General features: G+C 45.8%; 2 protein-coding genes across 7 annotated transcripts in view; one reads left to right on the forward strand and one right to left on the reverse strand.

The window, feature by feature from the left end:
- The window catches only part of COPS2 (COP9 signalosome subunit 2), a 38,245-nt gene extending 25,083 nt beyond the window's left edge, over positions 1-13,162 (reverse strand). Inside the window, exons 1-3 of one of the 4 annotated variants that reach the window (XM_069983235.1) lie at positions 13,058-13,162; positions 4,482-4,595; positions 3,932-4,009 (exon numbers count right to left, since the gene is read on the reverse strand). In XM_069983235.1, the coding sequence (XP_069839336.1) occupies positions 3,932-3,955 (24 nt within the window). In that variant the 5' untranslated portion in view covers positions 3,956-4,009; positions 4,482-4,595; positions 13,058-13,162. Of the gene's footprint in view, positions 1-3,931; positions 4,010-4,481; positions 4,596-12,207; positions 12,516-12,615; positions 12,801-13,057 lie in introns of those variants that run through there. The other 3 variants (XM_069983216.1, XM_069983206.1, XM_069983224.1) reach the window with 3 other exon arrangements.
- Positions 12,003-23,169, forward strand: part of GALK2 (galactokinase 2) — a 172,797-nt gene continuing 161,630 nt past the window's right edge. The window contains exon 1 of one of the 3 annotated variants that reach the window (XM_069983250.1): positions 12,003-12,066. Coding sequence is in view for 2 of the 3 variants with exons in the window: in XM_069983259.1 (XP_069839360.1) it covers positions 21,843-21,898 (56 nt within the window). In the remaining variant the exon portion in view is untranslated. Of the gene's footprint in view, positions 12,067-21,670; positions 21,899-23,169 lie in introns of those variants that run through there. The other 2 variants (XM_069983259.1, XM_069983267.1) reach the window with 2 other exon arrangements.

Here is a 23,169-nt window from a genome sequence, read left to right on the forward strand (position 1 = left end):
GCGACGACAAGACGACAGCAAGAACAATCATAAGTAACGATTATCATTCCATGTAAATGGGTGAACGATTTCAGGTCTTTCGCAATAGCGGTTGTTTGGATCGTTTATCGTTAATGATTATGCGAACGATAATCGTCCTGTGGAATAGAGCCCTAAGGGCCAGCTAACATCGAGCAAAAGCGTCGGAAGAGTCAATTCTTTGAGTGGAGAACCACGGAGAGCAGAGGCGCATAAGCCCTCCCATAGACACACTGTGTGAGACTTATACAGGCAAAATTCCACTGCTTTTGCTCTGTGTGAACTGGCCCTTAGGGTATGTTTACACTGAGTAAGGGCTCGTTCCCACTGAGCAAAAGCAGCTGAATTTCTGCGCTGAATCAGCGCTGAAATTTCAGCCGTTAAAATAGGTGCAGAGCTAATTTCCATTGTGTTGAATGGAAATTCTGCTCTGCAGTTCACACAGTGGAATTTCCGCACTGAACTAATCCGCTTTCCGCCAGAAGAATGAACATGTTCATTCTTCCGCTAGCGGAAGCCTATACAAATCAATGGGGCTCTGATTTTCAGTTTCAGCGTATTCAGCGTGTAATACAAGCGGAAATTACTCGCTGAATCAGCGCGGAAATGGGGAAAAGGGGGGGGAGGAGGATTCTAGTATATGTTCTGGTATAGTCTAGTTTACTCACCAAATACTCGCTGAATTTCAGCGCTGAATGCATGCGGATTCAGCGTGGATTCCTCGAGTATTCCGCGCTGAATTTGTCAAGAGCTGATTACGAGCTGAACACTTTCCTAGCGGAATACGCAGGGATTCTGCTTACATTCTGCTCATATTCTGCTCGGAATTCAGCGTCAGTTGATTTCAGGCGGAAATATTTCCTTGCGTAATCCGCTCCTTTTGCTCTGTGTGAACGTAGCCTAAAAGGGGCGGAATTCCGCAGCAGAGCTCTCCGCTATGCAATCCTGCCTGTCTCATTGTGCTACAGGCGCGCAAGCCCTTCCATAGGGACACTGTAGGACACTGAAGCAAGCGGGCTTCCGCAACGGAGAAATCTGAAGCAGAATTCTGAAGCAGGTCTGACAACACTGGAGATTTCGTTTTTCAATTTTTTTTGTATAGAAAGCAAATAAGCTGATAAAGCCTACTACAAAACTGATCCCTATCCTCAGTTCCTTGTGTAATTGTGTAATACTGTGTAAAAGATAGAGCGAGAGAACATACATAAGGAACCTAAAATATATTTATAAAAAAAATATATATTTATATGATAAAAATAAAAGCCTACGTCTGATTGGTTGCTCTGGGCAAGTGGTCCACTGTTCCTCTGCACCAGGTTTGATAAGTTTCCCTTTGAATTCATACGTTGGCATAAAACTGCATATGTGATTCCAACCTCATTTAGTTGTATAGGATCCTTTCTTCTATCACTCAAGGGCACACCAAGAGCATCAGGTAAATAAGGATTTAAAGGATTACGAATACACCTACAGCAAATCTTAGACAGCTGCTTCAAACAATCCTGACGTGATTACACTGCGAGTACTTGCACATTTCAGACAAAGATTTCTATTGTCCTGAAAAACAGTGAGGGTTTATACCTGTGCCTACAATTTAAAGTGATACTGTATCCAACCTCCCCCCACAAACTGCTGGTACTGTTTGAAGAGAATAAATCCTTCTTGTCTCTTTTAAAATGTGCCCAATGCCTTGGCTAGGATAAAAAAAAGTGATCTTTTAATCTGCAGTAGCTGAGTCAATGAGGCATGTGCACTCTTTAGACAATTAATAGAAGAAATCCAGCCCAGGGGCGTTCTTAAAGAGGCTGTCCAACACATTTTTCTTATTTGAAAAGGGAATAATTTGAAATCTGTCCCTTGTCTTTAGTTGTTTTCTCTAACCTTTTTTCTCCTCTGTTGCTGCTTTTTGGATTTGTTTTTGTTTACATAAAGAACTTCCAGGTCACAGGGGTCAGCAGTGACATCACAGCTCTGCAAGCCTGTAGCTCCAGCCCTCCCTCTCTGAATCTAGCTCCACCCACTCTACCTATAGGCAGGAAATGTCTGTACTTCTAAGTGTCTTTAGAGCAGCATGGTGGCTCAGTGTCTGACAATTATATTATCAAATAAACTAGTTTTCTGAATCTTATCTGTTGTAGAACTACAAACCACAGCACACATGTACATGTTAGGAGTTGTAGTTCAGAATATACACTACAGTAGCCATCCTACAGGTGGGTGGGGTTTGAATAAGCCAGGATTCTAGTTTACCTTAACAAGAAAAAGATAGAATTGTGACTGACAAGAGGAAGTATCTGTCTTCTCCATATTACACACAGCAGCAGCAGCACTGACCTAACACTGTACTTTTCAGCACAAAACTAACAATATTGTTCCTTTGTTTATACAGCTCTAAATTATTCAGCAGTGCTGTACACATTGGTCCCTGTCCCCAATGGAGCTCACAATGTATTAGTGTGTGTGATAATATCCAAGCAAATAATGGGAAACATACATGCAGCTGTTTTCCCAGGACTCCAACCCTACAAAGCAACATGGTTATCGTCTGTGCCACCTACAACACAGCTATCAACATCTGGTCTCCTAAATGTCATGCTGCCTTACTGCTGTAGTTTCTACTGGGCTCAGATGTAAGCTCCTCCTACAGGGGTGTGGCCTAAAAATGTGAATGCATATGATCCACCTGATTACTCACTGTTCCCTCAATGGTAGGAACAGGAAACAGAAAGGGAAAGTGACATCACAGGAAGTAAAGAGAACACAGGCAGAGCGGTCATGTGACACACTAAGCTCTCTAAATAGAAAATAGAAGTGTATGTAGAATATACAACACCCACAGAGGTCAGTGCAATGCTAGTGTACTGAAAAATCCCGGACAACCCCTATAATGACGAGGAGGGGGGAAGAGGGGAGGAAGAGAGAAGAAGCATTGCAGGCCTAGAGAACAGATACTCTTGGCCCCGCCTCATTAACTCAGCTGCTGCAGATTAAAGGATAACTTTTTACCCTAATCCAGGCACCAGGAGCATTATAAAAGACAACTGGGAAGGACTTACTTCCATGAAATGGACAGTACCAGTGGTTTTGGGAGGTGGGTTGGTGAATACAGTGTCGCTTTAAAAGGTTTAAAGGGAACCAGTCAGCAAACTTAAGCAAAATAAATGCTGGTCAGTACTAGTAATGAGCTAACTTGCCGGATGTTCGGGTTTGACGAAGTTGGATGCAGCTCAAGGAGCCTTGGAAACATGGATACAGCCATAGGCTCTGTAATTGTGGGTGTTCTGACCACAGGGGCCACCACACAGCTCAATAACATTTTCAAGTTAGAATGGAGCGACATGTTGCTCATGCTTGGCGCTGCTCCATTTACACTCTATGGAACACACAAAAACAGCTGTGTACAGTGCTATGACTTCCTGCTATGAGCTAGTTATCCCCTCCTATAGATAGGACATAACTGTCAGATGGGAAACCCCTTTAAAATAATTTCTCTTTTGAGAAATGAGCATGAACAGCATAACCAAAAAAAATTGAAAATGATAAAAGTCTTATTATCAGTATCTTATTTATTTTTATGATGTGAATAAAAAAATAAAAAATAAAAAACTCCCATAGGGACTCCTGGAATTACTACAAAATTTTTCTGTGGGCCACAGGAGTACTAACTCTCCTTGAGAAGAGCTCGTCATAAAGATGTGTGGAGAGTTACAGACCATTGCTGTGTGTGAACTGATTTGCCATATTATCTATCATTGACAAGTAAATTATCATGGTATAATATTGCTCCAGTTTAACAACCAATAATATATTGTCTGTTAGAAGCCACAGCATTATCTTTTTAATGATAGAAGTGAAACATGTAAAACAGATTAGTTAAAAGACAATCGATGCAATGGTGCGGAGGAATGTTTACCAGTTTGAAGTTTATTTTGATCATCTGTTTCAATGCCTTAAATCCCCATTCTCCCTTTTCACCTTCCAGTTCCAAAACCTAAAACACATCAAAAAGAATATAAAACTTTAGAAAGTAACGATAACAGAGAGAAATGTTACCTAGATTAACCAATATGCATATAAGGTCCTTCTAGTTCTTAGGGCTTATTCCCATGCCCTATATTTTACTGATGCTACTGGCAGGGAAGCCCTGTAGTGGAGTGTTTCTCCACCAGGCATAATGTATCAATATCATGCAGGATCGGGGAAAACATTTGAATCTCCGCAGCTCTGTCACTACAGTACCACGGAGATTCAAACAGGACGCACTCAGGATGAAGGTAAAAACAAGAAAAATAATTTACTCACCTGCCCCTTATGCTTTAATTTAATCCTGCTACCTTCTTGGTTCCAGTTTCGATAAAAGGAAGAGGTGCCTGCTCAGTCAGTCATTAGCTGCAGTGGTGACCTGCCCCAACCACTGGCTGAGCAGACACACTCTACAGGATGGAGATAAACCGTCCACTCACCTTTTGAAAACTGCTGAGTGCCGCTTTTGGATCATCCTCCTTCAAAGCTTTGGAGTTATAGTATTGATTTTCCAAATCAACATTGGGTTCAGAGTTGCTGTCTTCTGAGTATTCCTGTGTAAAAAAAAATAATATGTGAAAAAGTCACATACAGTAAAAATGTACTAATATACTATGGATGATTATGCTGGAGCTTCTGTTATGCCGAAATTTGTCATACTTTCAGCTGGAAGCATGTAATTTTGTATGTTTGTTTTACTTTGCAAATTATTTAATAAAAACTTATTGAATCTGAATATACTATGGTAGATTTATTGATACTGGTATTGGGATCATGAACCAATGGTGCCAAATAAGGCAAACTTATTAAGTTGGTGCATGTGGCATGATAAATATTAGCATCTCTTTTTGGGCACATCAGACCCCCATCATGACACTACATATGTACTACAATATTTTTCATGCCACCCTTTAGCCTCCTGCCCATGTACTACAGTATTTGCTGGCAAAAAAGCACCATGTGGGTGATCAGCGTATCATCTGGAGGTCTAGGAGAACACTCCGCCTCATCAGTTTTCACTTTATCCAGTAGGAAGAGCAGCACTCAACAAAAACATTATCGGCTGAAATGCATAGTGTTTGTTGTTTGGTAAGAAGGATTTGGAGGGATATTGCTATGGGGCATAGTCAATGCTTTTCAGGGTTGGAAGAATGGAAGCTGATGTGTAGCTAAGGGGGCTACTCTATAGTAATTCCTATAGGTTTAGACTGGGGTGTCCTATCAGTTTTTATAAGTGTAACAATAAGGCTAGGTTCACACTGCGTTTTTGCACTACTTTTGTGTCCGTTAAAAAAAAAACGGATCCGTTTTAATCCGTTTTTTTTTTTTTTTATAATGGAAGTCAATGGAAAAACAGATGCACACAAATGCATCCGTTATTCATCCGTTTTGTGCAAAAAAGTTAAACTAATGCCTATGGGGGCACACATTTGCTTTATGACATTATGTCTCCATGTACAGAACAAAACTATTATTTCTAGATGATACAAGTCATGGCCCAGGACTGTACAGTTTTAGTTGCGCTGCACCTAGTTTAGTTGCGTCTATTTTTTTTATTATTATTTATATGGATTTCGTGCAATTTTTTGGGGACTAAAATCTATTTAGGAACCAGCAATTTATATGCAAATATTTTTAGATGCAATTTTTTATTAATTCGCCCAAAAAATGGCATAATCTAGAATTTGTGCAATTTTTTAAAAATTCAAAAACAGGTGCAGGCTTACATCTGGTAAGTAGCAGATATTTTTTTTTGTGAATATATAGCGTTTTTGTTCACAATTCTATGAATATTTGTTAAATTAGCCCTATTCGGCTGGCTAAGAAACAAACATTTTTCTGTAGATTAATTGCACGTTTTAGACTCCATAGAAAACGCTCTAAGTTTCCAAAGGCAAGTCTTATTTATAGCTAAGCTTCAGTACGACTGCAGAACACTATCCCACAGAGCAACCATAGCTTTAGATGACATGTACATATAAAAAGAACTGGGCAGAGTAACTTAATGTGATACCCTGTCTAGCTAAAGGCAATAAAAGTGCAACAGGGACGCCCTCCAAATAAACATTTACAGCTGGCTTCATTTCTTAGGTCATGTGAAGGAAAGCTGGTATGCACAAATTTTGTGGGCACATTTGTTGGGTCATGTGAATGAAGTTGGTGGTCACATCAAACAGCTATCTGTCAAAAGATGTCCCTTGTCTCCCCCCTAAACATTTATGCTTGGGACAGTCAGGTACACGTTTACTTCCAGAGAGGGAGAGGATAAGTAAAGTAATCCTGTGTTTTCTATGGAAGGGTTAAGCCACAGCAAGAAAGCTCTGACTGTGGCTTATCTCTTGGAGAACAAAGGGGTCGGGCAGTCATTTCCTATCACTCCTGACCCTTATTTCCACTGACATCATCTGTTGGTGGAGAGCCCCATGCCCATTAAAGAAGAAGTCCAGGCAGGGAGATTTTATTTTGCAAAATTGCCGGAGACGGGGATAATAAAATGTAATAATATGCCCTTAACTCCCCAACTCCAGCACTGATGCCGGCATACTGCTGATCCCATCCCCGTCTGCTTCCTGGTTAAAGAAAGGACCTGGGATGTTCCAGGCCTTCTCAGCCAGTCAGCGTCAGAGACAGGACCCCCCTATAGCCGCTGACTGGCTGAGCGGGCCTGGAACGTCACATCCCAGGTCATCTCTCTAACCAGGAAGCAGACGGGGACTGGATCAGCAGTAGACGAGCATCAGCGCTGGAGTCGGGGAGGTAAGTGCAAGTTTTTTTTAATCCTCCCCGGCACTTTTGAAAAAATCTTCCTGCCCGGACTTCTCCTTTAGGCTATGTTCCCACTACGTATAAACAATGGCCGTTATTTGGCACTCAAAACAATGGCTGTTCTTTTGAGTATTAAAGGAGAAGTGCAGCGAATTTTTTTTTTTAATTATTGTATTGCCCCCCAAAAGTTATACAAACCACCAATATACACTTATTACAGGAAATACAGGGGGACACAGAACACTGGAGGGACACAGAGCATCCCTTTGCCATCATCCTGTCCAGCAGCCACAGCCCGCACAGCTCTGGAAGTCGGGTCGTGACATCACCATGTTATCCAGGAAGTGAAGCCTTGATGCAGTATTAAAGGAGAAGTCCGGCGAAAATTATTTTTTTATATGTTATTACTGATGGAAAGTTATACAATTTTCTAATGTACATTAATTATGGGAAATGCTCATATACTGCTATTTCCCTTAATTTAGTGTACCAGGAAGTGTTAGAATTCTCTCAGAAGCAGTGACGTCACGACGAAAGGTGTAATTCCTATGGAGTGTCCAGCAGGGGGCGCACTATATATATAGAAGTCAATGAGTACCATTGACTTCTATATATAGTGCGCCCCTGCTGGACACTCCATTGGAATTACAATGGATGTGTATGTAATGTAATATACAGTGTTTTTGATTGAATACATTTATGAAATACTTTGGGGAGCAAGTGTCCTTGCTCCCCAAAGTATTCCATAAATGTAAGCAATCAGTACATCACAGTAAGCCCGCCGCCCGCCGCTACCGAACGCCCGCCGCTGTGGACTACTCTCAACTACTACTCTCCCCACCTGCTCATAGCATGTGCAGGTGATGGGAGAGTAGTAGCCGGGTTATATGGCTGAGATCGCCGCCGCAATGCCGCTCATCACTGCAGCCATCATCCCCCTCCGCTCCCCCCTCCTGCTGCTTCCTTACTCTATGTGATAGCTGACTTCCTGCCCGGCCGCCGGCACGTGTGATCGGAGAGCGGCGGCCCGGCAGGAAGTCAGCTATCACATAGAGTAAGGAAGCAGCAGGAGGGGGAGCGGAGGGGGATGATAGCTGCAGTGATGAGCGGCTCCCCTTGCGCGGCATCGCGGCGGCGATCTCAGCCATATAACCCGGCTACTACTCTCCCATCACCTGCACATGCTATGAGCAGGTGGGGAGAGTAGTAGTTGAGAGTAGTCCACAGCGGCGGGCGTTCGGTAGCGGCGGCAGTGGCAGGCTTACTGTGATGTACTGATTGCTTACATTTATGGAATACTTTGGGGAGCAAGGACACTTGCTCCCCAAAGTATTTCATAAATGTATTCAATCAAAAACACTGTATATTACATTACATACACATCCATTGTAATTCCAATGGAGTGTCCAGCAGGGGCGCTCTATATATAGAAGTCAATGGTACTCATTGACTTCTATATATAGTGCGCCCCCTGCTGGACACTCCATAGGAATTACACCTTTCGTCGTGACGTCACTGCTTCTGAGAGAATTCTAACACTTCCTGGTACACTAAATTAAGGGAAATAGCAGTATAGGAGCATTTCCCATAATTAATGTACATTAGAAAATTGTATAACTTTCCATCAGTAATAACATATAAAAAAATAATTTTCGCCGGACTTCTCCTTTAAGTGCAGGGAAAAGCACTTTATTTCCCATAATAAGTGTATATTTGTGGTTTGTATAACTTTTGGGACGCAACACAATAATTTAATAAAAATTTTCGCTGGACTTCTCCTTTAGGTTAGGAGGTTAGAAAAATTGCCCCCTTGCACTCCCACTCGTCTTTCTATGCTCAGGCGGATTCCGCTGTCCGCCTTAAGAATTTAAATGTCAATTCTTTGGGCGGATGGCGGAATCCGCCAGAGTATAGAATGGAATCTATGGGACGGGCGGAGAGTCAAGTGGTAACGTGCAGGGGCAAGCAGCAGATTTTGTTGTGTGTGTATATACCCTTATGTAGTAAAACAGAAATGGCAGTGACATAACTAAGCACTTTTCCGAACTTGTGCTAAGGTTCTGACATGTCTCAGCAAGTTTCTAATGAAAGGGACATTTTAAAAGGGTTGTTCAAATTATTTAAAAGGAAAATGTCAGGCCTTTCATGCTGCCTAAACCATGGTCTGCAAAAAAAAAAAAAAAAAGGCACCCTCACTACAGTGCATGATGAATTACTATGAGATGCTGCAGCATATCTGAAACAGTTTAGATGCAAAGTTTAAAAGATGATCCAAGAACTGTGTTTGTCCAGGAGGCAGCACTCTGCCTTGTACACACATAGGGAGAAACCTGTCAATCTCAGCAAGGGTGGGTGCAGAGGCACAGAGACAACCTTCTTGACTTATTTTCCCATTCTTGTTTCATCTTTAAGGGTGCCTTTACACAGGACGAGTTTTGCAGCGAGATCCGTTACGACGTAAGGCCCTGGCAGGCCCCTGTGAATACATACTCTAAAAGACCGCTGCTAGTATGTAATTCAGCCGCCCCTTAACGGTCTCCCGCTGTCTGTATACTTTACCTGTCTCCTTGCTGCAGGGGGTCTCAGCTTTCTGCTCTGCCGCCCAGCCAATCAGTGGCTGCGGCTGGGCAACACACCAATTGGCTGGGCGGCAGAGCAGGAAGCTGGGACCCCATGCAGCAAGGAGACAGGTAATGTTTACAGACAGCGGAAGCCGATTAAAGGGTTTAGGGGGCGGCTGAATTACATACTTGCAGCGATCTGAAAGACCGCTGCGAGTATGTATTCACAGGGACCTGTCAGGATCTTACCTCATAGCGGATCTCACAGTGAGATTTCCACTGCAAGTCGTCCTGTGTGAAGGCACCCTAAGGGTACCTTCACATGTACTGGTTTCGCAGCGTGCTGCAGTCATTAAAAAACAAAAAAAAACTTTTGATTTTTCATTCAGACATGTTAAAAGTTTTTACTGCTTGGGGTCTAAGGGTGCCTTTACACAGAGATTTATCTGAAAGATTTTTGAAGCCAAAGCCAGGGACAGACTACAAACAGAGAACAGGTCATAAAGGAAAGACTACGATTTCTTCTTTTTTCAACTCCACTCCTGGCTTTAGCTTCAGCTTCAAAAATCGGTCAGATAAATCTCTCTGTGTAAACACACCATTAGTGTTGATGATCACTAGCTACAACTGGGAGAAGCAATCCAATTCAATCCATCTTATCACAAGCGTTGGCTCCATTATAAGTCTCCACAGACCAATTCCTGCAATATAATGAATGGAGTGCTGAGCTGCAGAGTGATGCACTCAGTCCTGCACTTCTCCTGGCTATGGTGGGGTTTGGCATATCAAGTTTTTTTTCTCTGTTGTATCCAGCACCAACTCTGTGCCAGTGCACCCTGCAGCCAGTCACTGTCCTCATCAGTGGTCGGCACATCAGCCTGCAGCCAGTCACTGTCCTCATCAGTGGTCGGCACATCACCCTGCAGCCAGTCACTGTCCTCATCAGTGGTCGGCACATCACCCTGCAGCCAGTCACTGTCCTCCTCAGGGGTCGGCACATCACCCTGCAGCCAGTCACTGTCCTCCTCAGTGGTCGGCACATCACCCTGCAGCCAGTCACTGTCCTCCTCAGTGGTCGGCACATCACCCTGCAGCCAGTCACTGTCCTCCTCAGGGGTCGGCACATCACCCTGCAGCCAGTCACTGTCCTCATCAGGGGTCGGCACATCACCCTGCAGCTAGTCACTGTCCTCCTCAGTGGTCGGCACATCACCCTGCAGCTAGTCACTGTCCTCCTCAGTGGTCGGCACATCACCCTGCAGCTAGTCACTGTCCTCATCAGGGGTCGGCACATCACCCTGCAGCTAGTCACTGTCCTCATCAGGGGTCGGCACATCACCCTGCAGCTAGTCACTGTCCTCCTCAGTGGTCGGCACATCACCCTGCAGCTAGTCACTGTCCTCCTCAGTGGTCGGCACATCACCCTGCAGCTAGTCACTGTCCTCATCAGTGGTCGGCACATCACCCTGCAGCTAGTCACGGGTCGGCACATCACCCTGCAGCTAGTCACTGTCCTCATCAGGGGTCGGCACATCACCCTGCAGCTAGTCACTGTCCTCCTCAGTGGTCGGCACATCACCCTGCAGCTAGTCACTGTCCTCCTCAGTGGTCGGCACATCACGCTGCAGCTAGTCACTGTCCTCATCAGGGGTCGGCACATCACCCTGCAGCTAGTCACTGTCCTCCTCAGTGGTCGGCACATCACCCTGCAGCTAGTCACTGTCCTCCTCAGTGGTCGTCACATCACCCTGCAGCTAGTCACTGTCCTCCTCAGTGGTCGGCACATCACGCTGCAGCTAGTCACTGTCCTCATCAGTGGTCGGCACATCACCCTGCAGCTAGTCACTGTCCTCCTCAGTGGTCGGCACATCACGCTGCAGCTAGTCACTGTCCTCATCAGTGGTCGGCACATCACCCTGCAGCTAGTCACGGGTCGGCACATCACCCTGCAGCTAGTCACGGGTCGGCACATCACCCTGCAGCTAGTCACGGGTCGGCACATCGCCCTGCAGCTAGTCACTGTCCTCCTCAGTGGTCGGCACATCGCCCTGCAGCTAGTCACTGTCCTCCTCAGGGGTCGGCACATCGCCCTGCAGCTAGTCACTGTCCTCCTCAGGGGTCGGCACATCACCCTGCAGCTAGTCACTGTCCTCATCAGGGGTCGGCACATCACCCTGCAGCTAGTCACTGTCCTCATCAGTGGTCGGCACATCACCCTGCAGCTAGTCACGGGTCGGCACATCACCCTGCAGCTAGTCACGGGTCGGCACATCACCCTGCAGCTAGTCACGGGTCGGCACATCACCCTGCAGCTAGTCACGGGTCGGCACATCACCCTGCAGCTAGTCACGGGTCGGCACATCACCCTGCAGCTAGTCACGGGTCGGCACATCACCCTGCAGCTAGTCACGGGTCGGCACATCACCCTGCAGCTAGTCACGGGTCGGCACATCACCCTGCAGCTAGTCACGGGTCGGCACATCACCCTGCAGCTAGTCACGGGTCGGCACATCACCCTGCAGCTAGTCACGGGTCGGCACATCACCCTGCAGCTAGTCACGGGTCGGCACATCACCCTGCAGCTAGTCACGGGTCGGCACATCACCCTGCAGCTAGTCACGGGTCGGCACATCACCCTGCAGCTAGTCACGGGTCGGCACATCACCCTGCAGGGATGGACGCAGGGAGGATAAAAGCAGTGAGTATATTCAGTTTTTTGTTCTGTCACAGTAAGCAGCTGTAAGATTTTTAGTAACTAGAAGGGAATAGAGAAGCTGTGGCTTATGAGTAGGCATCCTCCAGGAGCTGTGTACACATATAGTAGTGCTGCCATACTCACCTGTACACTGCAGTCTAGGCTGCCTGTCATGGCTGCTCCCAGAAAACAATAGCCGGCACACAGCTGTATACAGGGCAGACGTCAGGCTGTATAATGCTGCAGGACACAGGAGCGGCCGTGCAGCCGATACACCGAGGCCTACAGGGCCACAGAGCCCACGGAGCCCGCCATCTCCGGCAGGCAGCCCTCCAGGTGACCGGTGAGCAGTGCCCGCAGCACCCTGGTGCCCATTCTATCACTCATGCCATCTGAGAGCGCCAGCCTGCGAGAGAGGGGGAGGGAGATAGCCTGCTCACTGTCCCGCCAACATAGTTCCGTCTGGCCACACAGCTGAGTAACGCGGGGAGGCGGCCGCCGCTAAGAGCCGCACTGAACAGGCCGATCATGTCCTCAATGCCGAGAACTTACCAGATCATAATCTTCCTCATCATCGCACATGAAGTCATCCTCCATGTCAGACATCTTGGCCGGGGAACTGGAGCCAATGGCCTCCCAGGATTCTTTGCGCTTGCCGGAATTATTTCCTCACCCGGAACGAATTGTTCTTGACTTGTTGTTTACAAGGGAAGCTCATACCCGTTACACGTAGGCAGATCGGAAGTGGGATATGGGGGGAGGTGGGGGCGAGCTTAGCAACCGGCATAGCAACGACGTGAAGACGCTCACAGGGGTTGGAGAAATTGGGTTTTCTGGTGTCTGTCATACTCACAGACATAATTCTCATACAGAATTCATGCAGAAAAGTTTAGAGCTTCTGTGCAGGAAGCTTTTACTAACGATAGCACGAATACATAGAGATACATTTAAAGTGCAGTTTAGCAGTGAAAGTGAAATTTAGCAGTTTTCATACCTTATATTATATCATACATCATGGTGCTTGTTCTAGTAGAAAGTGGTCTTTTATCATCTGCGGATTGTGCTATATGAGCAGGACTTACTCCGAAGCACCAATTAGCCCCGCCCACAATGACCCCATTGGCCCCGCCGCTCACAATATCAGCATATAGGCTCCGCCCCTTGATGGCCATTGGAAGAGGCCAGCCTAAAGGTCTAGGCTTCACCCCTTCAAGGTTGGCCCATACCAATGGCCGCGGAGGGCAGGACCTATGTGCAGATGATGTCATGGGGGCGGGGCCAGCGGTGGCTTTGTGGGCAGAGCTAAGTGGCGCGTCGCCCGCAAAGTGCTGCCCATGTAGCATAATCCGCAGAGGATAAAACGGCGAAGCGCAACAAGCTCTGCCCACAATGCCACAATTGGCCCCGCCCAAATGACATCATCCACACATAGGCCCCACCCCCCCTGGGGCCTTTGGTATGGGCCAACCTACAGGAGGTGGAGCCTTCCAATGGCCATCAAAGGGCGGGGCCTATGTGCCGATGATGTAACGAGGGTCGGGCCAACTGTGGCATTGTGGGCGGGGCTAAGTGGTGCTTCAGATTTGAAGCCAAGCCCATGAAGCCCAATCCGCAGATGATAAAAGACCACTTTTTACTGGAACAAGCACCATGACGTATGATATAAAATAAGGTGGGAAAACTGCAAAATTTACCCTTTACGCCTGTGTAGAGATGTCATAATGGAAAAAGGAGGAACAGTGTCACTTTAATAAACTTTCTATCTGGTTCCTAACTGTATACTAGATTTCATCTTGCTTGTTATCCATACCGGCCAACTTTTTGGACAGCCAAAGAGTATTAAAAATAAAGCTGTTGAAGTGAGTAAAGAGAGGAAAGTCACAATGTAAACAATGGTTGCCCTAGTTACATCCAGGGACCTTTATACAGTATGTCTTGCTATAATCAGGCTTCTTTTATTTATATTTTATTTTATTAGAAAAAGGATCAGTGACCTTCTTAAACTGCATTTGTATGTCATATTAGCTTAGTTTTAGGAAAACTTGAAACACAACACACTTTATGCACCCAAACGGGAATGCCACCCAAGTGGAATGCCAACAGAGCCAATTATGTCTGCAATTGGGGATGAGAAGGGGCAATGTTTACACAAACTTCTTCTAAAAGTTGGCATTTTGGGTGCATTTCGGTGTGTTTTCTGGATAATCTTGGGGGCCTGGCTTACAGGGGTAGTCCCAACTCCAAATGTTATTCTCTATCTAATTTACTGATTCTGTGATCAGTGGAGTTTCGACTGATGAGCTGTTGTTCAGAAGCCCCATAGGGGTTGAATGGAGTGCTGGCCCGAGATAACACTGCACTTCGTTCGGGCCGACAATTTTTCTAGTCAGCAGAATCAGTAGGAGATCTACCTACCAGCTCTTATCCTCTATCCTGTGCTGGTGTACATATAGCTATAGTACACACACACACACACACACACACACACACACACGCACATATATATATATTTTACAGTATATATACACTATATCCATTTATAGCTACACTATGGGGGATATTTAGTAAGACTGGCATACTTATAATCCAGCCTTAAATTAGGCCCCGGCCCATTCACCTTGCTGAATTTACAAAGGGGCGCACAACTCTTAGTAAATCTGGCGGGACCTATGCCTGCCCACCTGTAGAACTCTGTTTTTCTATTTGTTTTTCAAGATCTTTGTGTCCCTTTAATCCAAGGATAAGCGCACACATGCAAGAGCTGTACTGTCCACTGCTCCATCCTACTTGTGCGCATTGTGCAGGTGATAGATCTGTATAGCAGACAGATGTCTAGCTTTATGACTGCAGTATGTGATGGACTCCCAACTCCCAAGCATAATAAATGAAACCAAAGAATGCAAAATAAATACACATCACATTGTAATCAGGTGTCAAAGGGGCCCAATTTTAATTAAAATTACATGACACTGAAAATGGCAGACCCCCGACTCACAAAGAGTCACCCTCCAGCACTTAGGCGAGGAAAAACCCCTGTGGGGGAAACCTCGAGGGAGCCGTGCCTGGAGAGCTGCCCCTCCCCTGGGCTTGGAGGGTAATACCATACTATAAATATAATAAACTGGATATGAGAGAGATCTGGCTGCAATATCTGTCACCTTACTGATGGCTAGGCGGCTGTATCTCTTCTCCCTCACAGATCCAGGTACACTTCTCAAACACGTGGAGACTCTGTTAAAGGGGTAGTCTAAAGCAGACCACCCCTTTTCCCCTGCTAGAACCTCTAAGGGTAGGGGGCAGTAAAGTAGTCAAGCTCAAGGTCCTCTGGCACATCCAAGATGGCACTGATCAGAGCCTGATGCATTGCTTTATGTAACCTTCTTTATGACATAAGCGATTGTCATCATAGTGCATGGTTGCCATGGTTACTAGAGGTAAACACATCTGAAGCATTAACCCATTAATGACTGGCAATGTGCTTTACTGCAGAAGTCACTAAGAACACTCGTGGCCTAGCAAACAGCTTATGCTTAGGGCAATAGGAACACTAAATAATGTGGTTTGATACGGTTTTTGAGTTTTTTTTGGACAGTGTGAGCATGTACAGTAGTGGCCTCTAGTCAGTTTTAAGGTACAAACCCAATTGTGAATGGTACCCATGCCCCCATATAAAATCAAGCTAGAGATCGTTTTTGTTACCCATAGCAACTAATCGCAGCTTTCATTACTCAAATTAACCTGGTAAAATGAAAGCGGATCTGTGATTGGTTGCAATGCACAAATTAGACTGGAACCTGACCATAGCAACCAGTTCAGTTTTCATTTTATAAGAGCTTGAGAAAGGTGTTGTGATTGGTTGCTATGGAAAAATCATACTATGTTTTCATATCTCCTAAGCCACACCACCTCATAGCCATACCCACATCACAACATGAGAAAATGTGGCAGAAGCCAGAAGTGCATTCATATCATACCGTCACAATGTTACTGACCAAATCTAATAAACCAAGACCAATAATACCAATTACATATATCACCAAGTAACACCAGTAACAATAATACCAAGAAACATATATCACCACACTATGATGACCACCATTACCACCACCATATCATTACTAAAATCCAGTACATTACAAAACCAATAATAACAGTATATAAGAAACAATTATTAACACTACACTTTCACCACATAGTGGCTTATACGAGCACACCATTACTAAAATCCACTATACCAAGACCAATAATACCAGCAACAAGACAACGTCTTTTTTTTAATATAGTACCATATAAAAAAACATTGCCACACCATGACCACCACATAGGGACTAATATCACTATACAATTACTAGAAAAACAACTATACAAAGACCAGTATCCCCATACATTGACCATATAGAGGTAGATGGCACACAGAGACAGGCCTCCACTCTTTAAATAATAGTAATAATAAAGAAAAAAATTTAATTTTAGGGCGCAATTTTTTTTTAAAACTCACCATGGCTCTCCATCTTTGCCCTTAAGGACCTAAGGGACCCTTGTCCCTTGGGGTTTTGGAGAGCCACGCAGATATACCTCTCCCTGTCACGTTTCGCGCTCTCTCACACTGCGTTTGAGTCTCTGTGCGTCAGCTCGGGACCCCTGCGCCACTCCCTCTCTATGCCATGTTGGGCTCCCCACTGGAGCATCCTAGTCCTTCATACTTGCCTGCTTTGGTGACTGATTTAGGCTCCTCATCAGCAGTGCAGGTAACCCGAGTGTTCACACTTACCTACTCCTTCTCAATCTCATCCCGTCTGCAAGAGGCGGGTTACAAGGTGCTATCCAGGTGGTATTGCATCTCCACACACATCCGCAGAATTTTTCTGGAGGTGCTGGAGTAATTGCGGGGAAGAAGTAACTCTTCTCCACACATTTTGGAGTTTAGAGTCCTAAGTTGGTCCCTTCCTGGAAGGAGGTTTTGCACTTAACCTCCTTCTTCACAGATCACCAAATACCCTTCTTTCTGGCGTTCTTCCTGCTGAACATTGGGGACATCCCTATAAAACATCACCACTTTGTAATCTTCCATCTGGTCAATGCCGCTAGAGCTTGCATTCTGGCCTCTTGCATTCCGGATCCTCCCTCCATATCTATGTGGCTTTGTAAGGTCTAACATCCGATGTATGGAAGATTTCTTTCAAACCTGGTACTACTGGGATTAATTCGTAGAAAATGATGAATTCAAGACTCTTCTGGCTCAGTAAGATGGCTTTCCTTCCCTCCCCCCTGCATCTGTTCCCTACCTACCTTGTCTAATACCTCCCTCCCACCCTGTCCAGCATTAAAAGGATACTCCAGCGGGGGGGGGGGGCACTTTTTTGCTGGGACCGGGGAGGAGGTGGCCGAGGGAAAAGACGTCCACTCACCTCCCTGACTCCAGCGGTGGGATCTGAGCGGACTTGAAACGGATCCCGCCTCCTTCACTGAGCGTTTGGCTGGTCTCCCTGAGTTCAGCAATCTCTTTCTCCTTCACTGAGTGGCTGAGCCGACCTGAGATGTCACGTCTCGGGACCCGCCACGATGCGGGACCCGCCGCTGGAACCAGGGCGGTAAGTGGACATCTTTTCCCTCGGCCACCTCCTCCCCGGTCCCAGCAAAAAAGTGTCCTTGCATTTTTGCACTATCCCGCACTACCCTACATACAAATTAAAGGAGAAGTCCGTGGAAAACTTTTATTACAGTACTGTATTGCCCCCCAAAAGTTATACAAATCCCCAATATACACTTATTACGGGAAATGCTTATAAAGTGCTTTTTTCCCTGCACTTACTACTGCATCAAGGGTTCACTTCCTGGATAACATGGTGATGTCACGAATCGACTCCCAGAGCTGTGCGGGCTGTGGCTGCTGGAGAGGATGATGGTAGGGGGATGCTCAGTGTCCCTCTGCCATCATCCTCTCTAGCAGCCACAGCCTGCACAACTCTGGGAGTCGGGTCGTGACATCACCATGGTATCCAGGAAGTGACATCACCATGTTATCCAGGAAGTGATGCCTTGATACAGTAGTAAGTGCAGGGGAAAAGCACTTTATAAGCATTTCCTGTAATAAGTGTATATTGGGGATTTGTATCACTTTTGGAGGGCAATATAATACTTTAATAAAAATTTTTGCTGGACTTCTCCTTTAATTAAGAATTTTGAAATAAAGTATCAAAGACAAAGATTTTAAAACGGTGAGTGCCCTCCTGTTTACTCTTTTTGTGCACTCATGCAACTCTATAGAGTGAGCACCTTGTTACTGCCTCACATTGATAAGGTTCCATTTATATGTTGACCTCTCTCTATGGAGAGAAGCCAAAAACCCAGGTAAAGGATGGTTTTTAAATTATATCTAGAGTTGGAATCTGCAGTATTACCAGCTCGTTACTTATACGTCACTGACACAGATAAGACAATGTATCATGATTATAAGCCTGGAGAAAATGGCCCAAGTTTTATTATGGTCATCACATTTTATAGACAGATAAAATATAGGGTGGTAACAAATGCTAATAAGACATAGATGAGGCAGTGCTAGTGATTTAGATATTCAGTCATGCGCAATGGCATCTATATTAGTATTCATTATTATTATTCAAAAAGGTCAAAAAGGTTAAAACAATACATTCTGTACAAAGATACTTTTTCATGAATCCAAGAGCACAATGTAGTTGTTTTCCATAAATTGTTTATAGATAAGAGTCTCTGGGTCCTTGGGGATTGTGTCTACAAATGATAACTTTCCAGGAGTTAATCTCAGTGACGTGCTTCCAGCATTCCTCTTCTTCATCCAGAACATCTCTCTGTCACCCTCTGATCACGCTCTGATCATCTCCAGTCTCTTAAGAGGGCAATATATATAGGTGTAGTCATATAGGTATGGTGCAAGTAGGTAAAATCCCATAATCTGGCCTTATCAACATCCATAACTTTTATTTGGTATAAACATTGTGATTTAGATCGGTTGTGCTGATTTCTGTTTCTACAGCTTACAATAAAATTTTAAACCACCAATCGATCCTGTTGGACTTCTCGGACTGCTGTTACATAGGCAGACTTTGTAGATTGTTGCCTTCCAGCATGTATCTTCTTCTGTGCTGTCTTCTGGGGCTATAGGTGCTGTTGGACTTTCTGTACTTTTGTACCGGTACATCATGGCATCCATAAGGGGGTTCAGAGAGGCCTCACAATATAAAAAAACGGGTCACGGTTTAAAAAAAGGACCGCAGCACTTTGATTCCCGTGCTGGCACCAGTCTCATGATGTAGAAATGTTAAAACGATGTACCTAATAATAAAGAATGCATATTTACCGCTGCCAGCACTGTACCGCGTCCTGCTTCAGGTCACCAAGCTCACAGCTCTTGTACGTCACAACCCGGTTGATGGATGCCCCGCTCAGCCAGTGTGACGTCATCATAACTTGGGGGGAAATGCCTTGCTGCGGGGGGGACCTGACCTTCTCAAGCCTTTATTCTTGAGAACTCCCCTCCAAAACACGTAGAAACATCGAAATCCTCCCTTTCATGGCTCGCCTTACCCAGGGCTGTTAGTCATTATGGTTGACGTCCACTGTTGACCTGTAGCTCTCCTAGCTGCAACCTCAAGTGCCTGGCTGAGTGATTGCCTGCTACAGTAACTGACTGGCTGAGCGGGCAATCGCGCGGCCTGGCTGTGATGTTACAGCTGCAAGAGCCAGATACATGACGTACCCGGTTTCCAGACGAAAATTACTACTGTTAGTGGGACCCGGGAGTCCTGAACTGGAGGCACAGGGATTGGTGAGTTTTGGTAGTTTTTTTCCTGCATATCCCTATCTTCCTCCCTTTTTTAAATTTGGTGAGACTTCTTTATTGCTAGACACTTTAATATAGCTTTTATATTCCTTATGATGATGATGATCACATTGGTCCCATCACTGATATTGGTGATTGGGCCCGTCTCCAGTGCACCAAATGGGCCTAAATGGAGACATGTCAATTCTTTGGGCGAACGGAGGAATCCGCCTGACCATAGAATGGAGTCTATGAGACAAGCAGAGATGCGAGAAGGGGCGAGCAGCAGAATCTGTGGCGGGTAATCCCCCCTGGATTCCGTAGGGTTAACGCACGCTGGGTTCACACTACGTATATTTCAGTCAGTATTGTGGTCCTCATAGCAACCAAAACCAGGAGTGGATTGAAAACACAGAAAGGCTCTGTTCACATAATGTTGTAATTGAGTGGATGGCCGTCATTTAATGGCAAATATTTGCTGTTATTTTAAAACAACAGCTGTTATATTGAAATAATGGCAGTTATTTACTGTTATATGGCGGCCATCCACTCAGTTTCACCATTGTGTGAACAGATCCTTGCTGTGTTTTCAATCCACTACTGGTTTTGGTTGCTATGAAGACCAAATACTGCCCGAAATATACGTAGTGTGAACCCAGCCTCAGGCTATGTTCACACACTGTATATTTCAGTCAGTTTTTGGTCAGTATTTTCCAACCTCAACCAGTCAACTGACTGAAGTATACTGTGTGTGAACCTAGCCTTACTGTGCTTACCACCTTTACCAGCTACTGTATATGTGAGACCACTTATTGTACATGTGGAAGGAGGCTTTTTAATGCATTACATTGCATATATGTGTCTCTGGATGTGAGGTGGGGATGGACCTTTTCCCCCTTCCTGTTCTTACTTTCTGTATACAGAGTGTATTTAGTCACATTTTTCAATAAAAAGCATTTCCCGTAATAAGTGTATATTGGTGATCTGTATAACTTTTGTGGGCCAACACAATACTTTAATAAAAAAATATGCCCTAAAGACCCTATTACACGGGTCGTTAGAGCAAACGAGCACTCTCAGCGCTCGTTTGCTCCTCATTCACCGCGGGTGAGTGCGGGGGGGGGCTGTCCGGGGGATCGCTAGATCGTCCGGGCAGCCCATAGGATATAGCAGCGTCTGCTGCCGACGCTTCTATTCAACGGAGCGACGGCAGCAGATCGCTGCTATATCAGTCGCTTGTTTTTCAACATGTTGAAAAACAAGCGACGTGAACGATCAGCCAACGTGAACGATGTCGGCTGTTCGTTGCACTCTATTCCACGGGATGATTATCGTCCGTAGCGGCCGATATCGGCCGAATACGAACGATAATCGTTCCGTGGAATAGGGCCTTTAGGCTGCCTGGAAAACATGGATACAGCCATATCCATGTTTTCCAGGACTCCCTAGGGCTGCATCCAACTGCTTCAGTCACTGGAATCCAAACAGCACACACTGGGGTTCGCTCATCACTACTGCACACCTATGACTCCCAGTGGCCGCCATTATGTGTACTGGGGTCCATCAAGTCTCCAACATGGTGTCTGGCATTTTCTGGACAATGTCACACCAGTTTGTTCATCACTTTGGCAAACTGTGTGAGGAGATCCCAGGGGAATTACTGGCGCAGGTGTGAACAGGGACTGACATTTCCCACAATGGAGCCTGAGGCACTACTGTGCAGTGTACTGGATGGGAGAATGTGTACAGTGTGAGCTCGGCCTGAGGTGACAGCGCCCCGTAGGTAGCCGCATACCCTCTGACTATCCTGTCAGCACTTCGCCTGATTTGGGCGGGAGCGCACACGTATGTAGATGTGCACAGCCGCTGCCTCCCGTCCTCACATTGCTCGTGTATTCAGGAACAGGATTTCCGTGAGGTGTCTGGATCCGGAAGATCAGCAGACCGTGCAGCACACAGCAGCGCTCTCATCCCGGCAGACATGGCCGCCTCAGCTCCGCCACCGACCGTCCACATCCCGCTCAGCGACAATGACAGGTGAGAGTGCGCCACCGGGGGGCGTTGTTGTAGCGCGGGCTATGTAGTTGTGATCAGCATCTCTAACTATACGTGCGTTATGTGACAGGTAGAGGCTGTGTAGCTGTGATCAGCATCTCTAACTATACGTGCGTTATGTGACAGGTAGAGGCTGTGTAGTTGTGATCAGCATCTCTAACTATACGTGCGTTATGTGACAGGTAGAGGCTGTGATCAGCATCTCTAACTATACGTGCGTTATGTGACAGGTAGAGGCTGTGATCAGCATCTCTAACTATACGTGCGTTATGTGACAGGTAGAGGCTGTGATCAGCATCTCTAACTATACGTGCGTTATGTGACAGGTAGAGGCTGTGTAGTTGTGATCAGCATCTCTAACTATACGTGCGTTATGTGACAGGTAGAGGCTGTGCAGCTGTGATCAGCATCTCTAACTATACGTGCGTTATGTGACAGGTAGAGGCTGTGCAGCTGGTTGTACTACTAGTCTCAGAAGTCCCTCCTACTCCGAACCTCCCAATACACCCCAGGCTGCCTCTGTTTTCTACAGTGTAATTGCACCATGTCATTAGGTTGTTTCTAATGTCTTATGCCTTTGTTTAGGGTGTTGACAGGTTATACAAGTTGCCCACTAGCACTGTCATGATGGAGTGCCTTCATGGGGCATGCGCGGTCCTTACCACAGGGACCACCACTGCTGTTGAGAATAAAGTTTTTTCCATTTTGACTTCACACGGATCCCGCCTCCTTCACTGAGTGGCTGAGCGGCCCTGAGACGTAGCGCCTCTGGCGGCGTCAGACACCCGGAAGCGGCCAGGTACCGGGGCCCGGAGCGCCGCGATGAGTGAGCCGCCGCTGGAACCGGGGAGGTGAGTGGACGTCTTTTATTTCAGCCACCTCCTCCCCGGTCCCCCAAAAAAGTGCCCCCACACTGGACAACCCCTTTAAGGCCCTATTCCACCAACAGATCTGACGACAGATTATCTGCCAAAGATTTGAAGCCAAACCCAGGAGTGGATTTGAAAAGAGGAGAAATCCAGTCTTTCCTTTATGACCTGATCTCTGATTATAGTCTGTTCCTGGGTTTGGCTTCAAATCTTTGGCAGATAATCTGTCGTCAGATCTGTTGGTGGAATAGGGGCTTTAGATCATTCAGGCAGCATATTGAAGTTAGCGGCGGCCTTCTGTGGCACAGTGGGACATGCAGCAGGCCATTGGTGCACAAATTATGCCCCTTCAGTATGTTGAAAGACCACATTTAGCCGACATGG

This window comes from Dendropsophus ebraccatus, chromosome 1 (genome assembly GCF_027789765.1).
Source record: "Dendropsophus ebraccatus isolate aDenEbr1 chromosome 1, aDenEbr1.pat, whole genome shotgun sequence".
In the NCBI taxonomy this organism is placed as follows: domain Eukaryota; kingdom Metazoa; phylum Chordata; class Amphibia; order Anura; family Hylidae; genus Dendropsophus; species Dendropsophus ebraccatus.